General features: G+C 43.2%; 1 protein-coding gene across 3 annotated transcripts in view; it reads left to right on the top strand.

The window, feature by feature from the left end:
• The first annotated feature begins 6 nt into the window (after positions 1 to 6).
• LOC102871237 (protein-L-isoaspartate(D-aspartate) O-methyltransferase-like) overlaps positions 7 to 11,055 on the top strand; it is a 55,528-nt gene continuing 44,479 nt past the window's right edge. For all 3 annotated transcript variants that reach the window (XM_006891641.1, XM_006891639.1, XM_006891640.1), the window contains exon 1: positions 7 to 83. In XM_006891641.1, the coding sequence (XP_006891703.1) occupies positions 29 to 83 (55 nt within the window). In that variant the 5' untranslated portion in view covers positions 7 to 28. The remainder of the gene's footprint in view (positions 84 to 11,055) is intronic.

Below are 11,055 nucleotides of genomic sequence, written 5' to 3'. Positions count from 1 at the left end.
TCTGTACCTGCTCCGGGTGTGCTTAGCGATGGCCTGGAAATCCGGCGGCGCCAGCCACTCGGAGCTAATCCACAACCTCCGCAGTAAGTGCCACCCCCGCTTGGCGGGGGCAACTAGGGCAGGCCGGGCCTGGACCAGGTCCCCCCTCGGCCGGGCCGAAGCCCTTCTGTCTTAACCCCTCCCGCCAGCGCCTGGGCTTGGGCGCTGCACCGGGAGTCTCGGGAGGCATGCGTGTGCAGTCACCTCCCCCGGGAGCTGTCACTTGTTGGCGACGTGGAGGGGAAGGGGCGCGAGAGAGCGCAGCCCCTCGGCTGGTGGAGCAGGGGCGCTTGTCTCCCCGCAGGCCCTGCAGGGGGAGGCAGCGCGGCCCCGATGCGGGGCTTGTCACTCCGGGCTGCAGCCTGCCGCTCCAGGTCGGGCCGGCGAGGGGCGTGCCCTCGCGCTGGGGCTGTTGGCAGGGCTGCCCAGGGCCGGGGCTGGAACTCGGGGGACCACCCCAGCTGGGCCCCCCGCCTTTCTCACCTTCCTCCTTCGTAATCAGCCTCGCTGCAAGCTTCCCCCCGCGCCGGCCTCCCCCGCCCTCCGATTTTTCCTCCGGAGGGAGATGCCGCTGTCTGATACGGGCTCGGGGAGGGAGAGGAGGTTGAGAGTCTTGCCCGTTGCGGGTGTTGGGGAGAAACTGCTCGGGCGGATGCCGGGTGGGCAGCCTCATGGTGGACCAAGGAAGAGCGAGCCGGGGATGCTGATTGTGTGCGAGGGAGCCCATAGGCGTTAAAAAGCCGTGTATGGAAGTTTCTTTATACCATTCTCTTCGGCTATTTTATTCCTTTCTTTGGCGATCTTTTTTTCCTTTTTATGAGCGGGATGAATGCTGTGTCACTTTTTTAAAATTGAAATTTAATGTCGTCTCTGCTCAGGCCTCCAACATGACCAGTCTATAATGATCTCATTTTGCTCAGTATCTTTCACACTCTTTTTGCCACTAATTTTGCAAATAATAACTCACCACCCGGCCTTTTTGTCATATCTTATTTAGCTTTTACATGTGTTTTTCTTATCTCCCTGTTGGCTTTGTACCCCTAAGACTCGGACCATTTACTTTTTTGTTTGTTTGTTTGTTTAAATTCTCTCAAAGGGTTTAGTGCTTATTCATCCCCCCCCATGCTAATTAATTGTCCATCACATGCCTGGATTGTGCTAAAAATATAAGCGAGAATAAGGAGCCCCATCCTGAATACGCTGTACTTAATATACGTAATATCAGTAAAATGTGCTGCTTTTACCAGTACCTAAAATGTGGAAGTTGTGCATTAGTGGTTAGTAGGGAAGGATGTTTTCAATTTAAAAATTATGTCACGTATTGCCATTTAATGGGAGGAGACCTGACTAGAGGTGAGTGGAATGAAGTTCCCGTGTATGCCATACGCTTAATATGTTGTGTTTTTATGGCATTGCTTTTAAACTTTTGGTGATTTGAGAGAATGTTATCACAGTAGATAGGTTTCCCAGTCAGTAGTTCATATACGTTAGGATTTATAACCTAGCTTGTATTTCCCCGGTGGAACAGCATTTCACCCCACGTCATCTTTCTCCCCCATTGTTTCCTACCTTCTGAACTTTATCCCTGGCTGCCCCTTGATCTTGTATGGTTGGCTGTTTTGGGGTGCTTTCCTTCCTGGTGTTATAATTTCTGTTATTTCAGAACAGCCAGTTGATGTATAGCCAGCTCATAGCTGATCCTCCCACCGCTGGAGCAGCTGGTGGTTTCTTACTGCCTGAGAGGGGCCACCTTTGGCTTTAGCAGTGCACAGTTCCTCTGGATTGGGCGCCCAGAGCTCGGTGGCCTTGGCTTTATGGGATTAGCTCAGGTGGCAGGAAGGTGTGGTCGGTAGGGAGGTGTGCTGGTAAAATAAAGCAGGTGTGCCTCTGATTGTTTACCACATGGTTTACAACCTTCCAAAGTCCTCTGGAGGGTCAGCTGCGAGTTGGTTCTGACAGGACAGTAATTGAGCCTTGTTTGGCTCAGAGTTGAGCCAAGGAGGTAGGTTAAAGGGTGAATAAGGACGGTTCTCAGAGCTGTGGTGACACGGTGTATAAAGTATTGGGCTGCTAGCTGAGTGGTTGGTGGTTGAAGGCCATCTGCTGTTTCAAGGGAGTAAGATGGCCATCTGCTCCCACAGAGGAGTGCAGCCTCAGAAACCTGATGAAGGGTCGTGGGTTGAACTTCACTCCATGACACTGGGTTTGGTTTTGGGCTTTGGAAGGGCTGCTCTAGTCCACCAGTTCTGTCAGACCAGTAAGTGTGAATGGTCTTCCTCCCTCCCCACCCCCTTTTCTCTCCTTCTTTCTTTTGTCATCCCTTTCAGAGGGTTATGCTAGCGGTGATAACTGAACACCGTCCCATGCTTCTGGTCTCAGGGTAGTGGGGACTGGAATTTGTTTTGTTCATTTGTCCTTTGGACTGATTGTTTTCCTGTGTTTTTTTTTTAATTTTTTTTTCTTTTCCTCACTCTTTGCTCTGCATGGAGAGAGACCAATAATCTCAATAATGTGCGCCTTAGATGGATGCTCAGAAGCTTTTAAGACCCTTGCTGCTTCTTGCAAAAGTAGTTAGGAGAACTCTCTCTTTAAATTATGTTAAGTCCGCTGGTCTTGCTTTCCCTCCGTTTACAACATTTCTGGCTGTAATGTGGGTGCCTGCTACTGCAGACTGCACATCTTAAGTGTTCTACCCACAGAGTGTGACAAACTTTCCACCACTACATTAGCCCAGTAGACACTTGGCTGTGACAGAAATTTGTAATCAGTCTGTTTAAAATCTCTCCTTTTTTGTCCAAATTTGTGTTACGCCAACACTAGATGTTTTTACATTGGTTTTAGAATCACTTTAATGTATTGCATTAGTGGTATTAGCTAAAATTTCCAAGGAATTTTTATTTTTGTCAGAAAATTTGATACATTGATGTGATACTTAGTTTTCTATTATGTCTGTGCTTCCAAAGAGGAAATTAGAGTACTTATGTTGCTTAACTTTTTTTGTAACATTGTGCAGCTTTTCCCAACTTCTTGGGGAGATTATTCTGGCTAATAGGTTTATTATTTTATTTGTTATTTAAATACATCTAAACATGTGAAAGTTTTCTTTGGCACAGAAATGCCAAATTGTTTCTTAGTAATTCCACTGTTATGTATTCTTCCTAAGATAAAAGTTTCTAATTAAGCCTTTGGAAAAAATGGAAAAGATTATGTATCTTATATGTATCATTAAGTATCATACTGAACTGAAAAAGAGATCTGTAGAGTAGAAGCAGAAGCATATTACTGTTGTAATGGGATTCCCCCCCCCCCAAAAGAAATGAAGTCCATAATTGTTTTAATTTTAACAAAATTTTATTGGAAATACTGTGGGGTGGTTGTTTTTTTTTGTGTGTGTGGGTTTTTTTTTTTTTTTTGTATTATAAGACAGCATAATAGAAACATAATTGTGTGATAACCCGTGTGTTTTTATAGATAGATATACGTTCTAACAAGTTGGAACAGACTCATTGCTGACTGTCCAGCAGGTTTTCAGAGGCTGTCAGTTCAGTGGAAGGAGGTTGCCCACCTTTCTTCCCTAGAGTAGCTGGTAGATTTCAATGGCCTGCCTTTGGCTTGGCATTGCAACTCCCTGCCACAAAGACTCCAGTGCTCCCTGTGTAGACATGGAGATTCATCTTAACATCTTGCTGGGTACTGACAGTGGTTCCAAAATTTGAGAATTAGCTGCACATCTTCTTTAAAACAGATTGCTGGGCACCCAGTGCTATATTGCTGCTGGTATAGAAACCTCACTTTAAGAACTACTAATTTAGAGAACTGAAAATGGTAAGATTAACTCCATCTATGTTTGGACCTGTATATTTTCCACTTTGAAATGGAAACTTTAGATAATTCCACAACAGTCTTATCCATTCGCACTCTATGAGGCTCAGTATCTGTGATGTCCAGTATAGGAGCCATTACGTACATGTGACATTGAACTCTTGGAATATGGATGGTACAGCAAGGAGCTGAATTTTTGTCTTATTCATTTTAATGACCTTAATTAAAAGCCCCTGTGACTCGTTAGCGTACAGGACAGGGAAGGTCTTCAGAATGAAAGCTAATGTGCGCTCTTCCTGCTCCATCCTCAGCGCCGCCATCATGCTCAAGCCTTTGTTGTAGTGGCGGTGTCAGTCTATCTCATTGAAAGGCTTCCTCTCTTTCTCTGACCCTCTCTACCTTACCCAGCTTGATAACTCTTCCCAAGAACTGTTCCCTCCTGACAACATGCTCACAGTGTGTGAGACAAAGTTTCACCATTCTTTTCTCCAAGGACGACCTTGGTTGTGTTTCCTCCAATACAGATTTATTTGTTCTTTTGACAGTTCATGGCAGAGTACTCTTGTCCAACACTACAGCTCTAAGGCTTTATTCTTCTTTTGTCATTCTTCACTGTCCACCTTTCAGATACATAGGAAGCAATTGAAAATACTATGACTTGGATGAGTTCTGCCTTTGACTTTACACTAAGGCCTTTACTCTTCAGCACTTTAAAGAGGTTCTTGATATCTCATTTCCCCAGTGCACCATGTCTTTTGATTTCTTGACTGCTCCTGCCTTGGGTGTTGATTGTGGATCCAAGTGAAATGAAATCATTGACAACTTCAAACTCTCATGGTGATGCCTGTTGGCCCAGTAGTGAGAAGTTTTGCTTTCTTGACACTCAGATGTAATATATACTGAAGGATGTCGTCTTTGATCTTCTGCACCAAGTGCTTCAAGACCTCCTCACTTTAATCAAGCAAAGTTGTGTCATCCGCATAACTCATCATAGTTGTTGAGTCTTCCCCCCATCTTGATGCCACATTCTTCTGCATATAGTTCAACTTCTCAATGATTTGCTCAGCGTACAGATAGGATAGGAGAAAGGATAGAACCCTACGTAACCCTTTCCTGATTTTAAACTGTCCAGTACCCTCTTGTTCTGTACAAAACAGATAATTTTTGGTCTGTGCATAAGTTTCTCATGAGCACAATAAGTAGTCTGAGATTCCCTTTCTTCTCAGTGCTAGCCATAATTTGTTGTGATCCACACAGTTAAATACCTTTGCATAGTCAATAAAGTAAATCATTAAATGTCTTTCTGCTGCTTTTCTTCTGTCAGTCAATATCCATCTCAGATTACTAGTGCTTTTTCTCTTTCCATGGCCTCTTTGGAATCCAGGTTGAATTTCTGATTTCTTGTTATTGTACTGTTCCAGCTGTTTTTGAATACTCTTCAGCAAGATTTTACTCCCCCCCCCTTTTGTTTTTTTACTTGCATTATATTGATGAGATTGTTGGATCACTTCTACACTATGTTGGATCATCTTTTTTGGGAATGGGAACAAATATGGATCTCGTCCAGGCAGTTGGCCAGGTAGCTGCCTTCCAAATTTTTTTTGCACAGACTGATGAGCCTGTCTAGGGCTGCATCTATTTCCTGAAATAGTTCTCTTGGTATCCCATCTATTTCTGTGGCCTTATTTTTTGCTAATTTTAGTGCAGCTTGAGCTTCTTCCTTCAGTACTGTTGTTTCTTGATCATATTCTACTTCCTGAAATGGCACTGTGTTGACCAGTTCTTTTTGGAATAGTAACTCTTGTTGGAAGATGGAAGGATCCATCTTCTGTTGATGTTTCTTGCATCCTTCAATACTTTGCCCATGGAATCTTTTAAGTATTGCAACTTGAGGCTTGAATTTGTTCTTCAGCTCTTTCAACTGAACATGCTTTTCACTGTTTATTTTCTAACTCCAACTCTTTGTGCATTTTGTTATAATACTTTGCTTTGTCTTTTCAAGCTGCCCTTTGAGCTGCCCTATTCAGCTCTCTGACTTCAGCATCCCCTCCCCCCTTCCCGTTCTGGCTTCTTTTCATTCCAGTGCAAGTTTCAGAGTCTCTTCTAATGACTATTTTGGTCTTTTCTTTCTTTCTTCCATGTCTTCATTATGACCTTTTGTTCCCTCCTCTTTTTTTTTTTCTTTTCTAAATATGTGAGCTTTTTTATTTGTCACATATAGGAAATTCTGTTTCTGCCTGGGTTTGGACAGCCTCCATCTCTTGGCGATCTGCTCCTAGCATTTTTCTTTCGTCTCCTTCATTCTCTTGGCCTAAAGCTTAGCCAGCCTCCTCCTTATTCTTCTCAGTGCACTGTTTGTTCAGCGAAATGCGCAGGTGCTTGTGCTGCAGGACATGTGGAGAGGAACAAGACACTGAATCTTGGGCACTTTGAGCCTGAGTATCTTTCATTCTTTGTTGAGGGGCTTTCTCACGACATAGTGGCAGACATCACCCTCCTTGGAGAGACTGGGGAGTTTGCGAATTCTGTTAGAACTTTTGGGCTCCAGGTGATGAGGCACAGTGGTATCGGTCAGTCCGGGATGTCCTTCTCCCCTTTCTTCACAATAATCAAGTTGTGAACCCTCAGCTGGGCATCTACAGTGCAACCCTGGACAGATTTGCGCTTCCTCTCTCCAGGTCTCCATGGTCTGTAACAAGAGTGCCCCACACGCAGCAGTAGGTGAACATGGCCATGGGTCAAGACACCCTGCCTCATGGGAAAACTTTGTTGATTCCACCACTGATCTGGACAACATATCCCTTCCACTCATCACCGAGAGTCAGAAGCCACTTCTGTGGCCATTCGCTTCTCATAAAATGTACTGTTTGCGTTCATCATCCACTTGAATGAGTTTTTAGGAAGGAGATGTTCAGCTCCATGGTGACGCAGCCAGTTGCCCCAGTGACGCCATGAAAAAGAGCGACCTTTTGCTTTCTTTATGGATGATGTCCTTGATGTCATCCTGTGACTAGTCTGGTCTTTCGTCCTTAGTCTTCAGTGTGTCAGATCTGTTCTTGAGATAGTTTTAATACACTCAAGGTCACATTTTGGATCCTGTGGACTTGTTTTCATTTTCTTTACCTTCATTTGAACTTGCATAACGTCACTGGTGGTCGGTCTGTCTGTCCCAGTCAGTCCCTGGTCTGGTTTGGACTGCTCATGCTGAGCTACTACTCTGCCTCTTTCTATGGATCTATTCATTCTGATTCCTGTGTAGTCACTCAGATGAGATCTAAGTGGATAGTACTGTGTACTTTTTTTAAAAAACCTGTTTGCGATGAATAATTTATTGGCCAAAATTCTGTCATATAATCTCTAGCTCCATTTCTGTTACCATGACCATATTTTCCAGCTACCATTTCTTCATCTTTGTTTCCAATTTTAGCATTCTAGTTAACCAGTTATTAGTAATACATTTTGATTGCATACATGATCAATGTCAGACTGCAGAAGGTGGTGGTTGTTGTTATGTGCCATCGAGTTACCTAAGACTTCTAGTGACCCTATATCCAATAGCTCTGAACCCTGCCCTGTTCTGAGCCGGTCTCACTCCAATACATACCCCAAGTACCCCAGTTATTGCAGACAGTGGTAGAAAAAACTCAGTTTATTACTTTAAATTATTAGGTTTTATTTTCTACTTTTAGTGAGATATTTTAAATTTGTACGAGTTATGAAAGATTGGACAGGAGTGGATGAAGTTGAGTCAGAAAAGAGCTGGGTGTCTAGACCAGAGGATTTGTAGAAGATTAACTCCTAATTTTATTTATATCTTGGCTTTGAATGCTGTGATGATCAGCGAAAACAATATTGACAATTGTTCTTTTATCTACTTAAAATTATTGAAAAGAGTCAATGCACTACCTAACCAGTTATTTCTTTGTTTCTTTTCCATATGTGATTGGGCCCTTCTGCGTATATAATGTTTATAGGGCTTATTGAATCATTCAGTCAAGTCATATTATGTGCCAGGCATATGTTGTTTTGTTGTTGTTATGTGCCGTCATGTCGTTTGTGACTCATAGCGACCCTGTGTACAACAGTCCTAAACCCTGCTCTATCCTGTGCCAATCGCATTGCCTCTGACACACCCATCCCGATTACCCCAGTCACTGAATCAATCCACCTCGTAGAGGGTCTTCCCCTCCTGCACTGTCCCTCTACCCTACCAAGCATGATGTCCCTCCCCAAGGACCTGTCTCTCCTTACAACATGTCCAGATTATGTCAGACAAAGCCCCAGAATCCTTGCCTCCAAGGAGCAGCCTGGTTTAACTCTCTCTAGGATGGATTTGTTTGTTTTCTTGGCAGTCCATGGAACATTCAATACTCTTCTCCAGCACCACAGCTCAAAGGCATCAATTCTCCTTCTTTCCTCCCTAGTCATTGTCCAACTCTGTGATGCATAACAAGTGATTGCAAAAACCATGGCCTGTATCAGGCATATAGAAGGTAATAAAGTATAAGGCACATAGTTTGAATCCACTAGCTGCTCCGTGGAAAAAGGGTAAGCAGTCTCCTATTTGATTTACTGCCTCTGAAAACCCACTGGGTGGTCAGCTATGGGTTGGTTCTGACTCAGTGGTAAAACAACAGTAACAACATGTGCCAGACAGTGGAGACACAGCACCGAATGAAATAGACAAGCTTCCACTTGCTCTTGTAGCCTTCTTCTAAAGGGAGCAGATAAATGAAACAGGCAGGAGCATAAGAAAGTATGGTGGTAGCTGTGCAGTTGTAGCAGGAAAAGGCCCCATTTAGGTATCATTGGAGGAAAGCATGATGGAAGGAAAGCAGCAGGCCATGCAAGATAAGCAAGCAAGGATTAGTTTTGGGTTTGAGACATGAGAGAAAGTTGGGAGTCAAGAATATGACCTGGATAGCTGGAATGATTTGTTATTAGTATTAGAAATAATGTGTGGGGAGCAGAGGGATTTCTTAGGGGGAAGGGGAGGTCAGAGATTTATTTTGGTGAATGTTGAAATTTGAGATTCTTAAAAGCCATTCACAGTAGACCGTAAGAATAATATCTGACAGACAAACATTCTACCCAAAAGAACAGAGAAAAGATCTTTTCCCATTACACAGCTGACAGATTCAGTCTCACACACTTTGGGCATGTGGCCAGGAGGGACCAGTCCTTTGTCATCATACTTGGAAGGGTGGAGGGACAGCTCAGGAGAAGGAGACCCTGATGAGACAGATTGACACAGTAACTGGGACAGTGTGGTTAGGTGTGTCAGAGTCAGTGAGACTGGCTCAGGATAGGGTGGGTTTCAGAGCTCCTGTACATTGGGTCTCTATGAGTTGTAGTCAACTAGATGGCACATAACAACACTGAAAAACCACATTGTCAGACAAGGGTGATCAGGGTGAGAAGGGTCACCATTTTTAAAAGCGTTTTGTTGGGTTTAGCAAAGAGTAGCCTTCAGGGAGCAATGGTATTTAATATTTGAAGACATGTTACCTAGTGGAAAGTTATACTGAGAGACACACTTTGGTTCATTCTAAGGAAGTACTCAGAGCTATCCTAATTGAGCTGGCTTTGAAAAAAATAGTGTTTTCTGTCATTTGCACATTGAAGCAAAGAATGGTTGGGCATTTCACTACAAGATAATCATGGAAGAGATCTCGCTGTCAAATTTGAGTGTTCGCTAGAGGTCTAAGGATCCTACCAAACCCAAGATTCTTTAATTGTTTTTAGAGCCAAAACCACAAAATTTAGTTTTATTTACCTGTATTTCAGGAAACTCTGGTGGTTTAGTGATAAGGAGTTTCATTGCCAGCTCAAAAGCAGAGTTCGAATCCACAAGCTGGTCCAGGGAGAAGGATGGGCAATCCCCTGCTGCATAGTTAGCTATGAGTTGGTTCTGATTTGATGGTACATAACAACAACAACAACAAAATAGTTCAGTATTTTACATAACGTTGTAGGGTGTCAGTGATATAGAGACCAAAGAACATTTCTTCTCATTAAGAACATACTAATGTGCAGGCTCCTAGTAACCTCTGGGTTTACTGCCACTAACAGTGACTTCATGAACAATAGGTCAGAACTTTGCCCTCACCGCCCCGTCTTCACAGTCTCCACCAGGCTCAAACTCATCATTGTCAAACTCATCGTAGTCACTGCGTCAGTCCATCTCTTTAAAGGTCTTCCTCTCTTCCAGGGATCCTTCTCTTTTCCTGGAATGATGTCTTTTTCTGAGGACTGGCCCCTCCTGACAGCATACTCAAAGCATACAAGACAGACCGGCCTTGCTTCTACGTAACAGTCTGGTTGCATTGCTTCAAAACTATTTCCTTCCTCTTGTCAGTCCGTGGTCTATTTGATACTCTTCTCCAATACCACAATTCAAAGGCATCAGCTCTTCAGTCTTACTTATTCATTGTCCAGTTTTCAAATATATATGGAGCAATTGAAAATACCATGACTTGCTTACGTAGGTGTTTCTTAATTTTATGGAATTTGGACATCTTCTACTGACTTCCTACCAAAACAGTTGAGACTCTACACACTTCCTACCTACTTCCTATATCCTGTGTAGTTACATCATAATTTTTGTTTCCTCTTTTGTGGTTACTTTTGTAACTTGGAGTAATATACTGAAACTTCAATTTCTTGTTCCGTGGCCTGTACACTGACATCACTTCCTAACCACTCCATTTTGTAAGTCAAGATAGTAGGGAGCTCCCATTCCATTTCCCGACTTATCGGCAGTTCTCATGTACTACCAACACTGAAAAAAAGTCTACACTTTGTTCTGAGTAGTGAACAACTCTTCTTGTTGATTATTAAAGTTGAAAGTCAATAGCCAGCATTGATAGTTAAGATTCTGTCCACACTCTGCAGAACTTTGTAAGGTACTGTTATTTCCTGTCCTTTATTTCCAGGTCAGAGTTCCCTCTTCTTTTGAAGAGGAATAATTAAATATTTTTCTTTGTTATAGCTTTAATTTGCTTGGCTCCACAGTCAACACTTTTGGCACCCAGTAGCCAGGAAATTAAAAGACGTATTGTGATGGGAAAGTCTGCTGTTAGGGACCTCTCCAAAGTACTGAAGAGCAGTGGTGTCTCTTTGGAGACTAAGGTGTGTCTGATACAGGCCATGGTCTTGTTATCACTTGTTATGCATCAGAGAGTTGGACAATGA

Source organism: Elephantulus edwardii, unplaced genomic scaffold (assembly GCF_000299155.1).
Source record: "Elephantulus edwardii isolate Elephantulus edwardi_28Jun2011 unplaced genomic scaffold, EleEdw1.0 scaffold00102, whole genome shotgun sequence".
NCBI lineage: Eukaryota > Metazoa > Chordata > Mammalia > Macroscelidea > Macroscelididae > Elephantulus > Elephantulus edwardii.
Note: the sequence above shows the minus strand (reverse complement) of the source record. Positions and strands in the feature narration are given on the sequence as shown.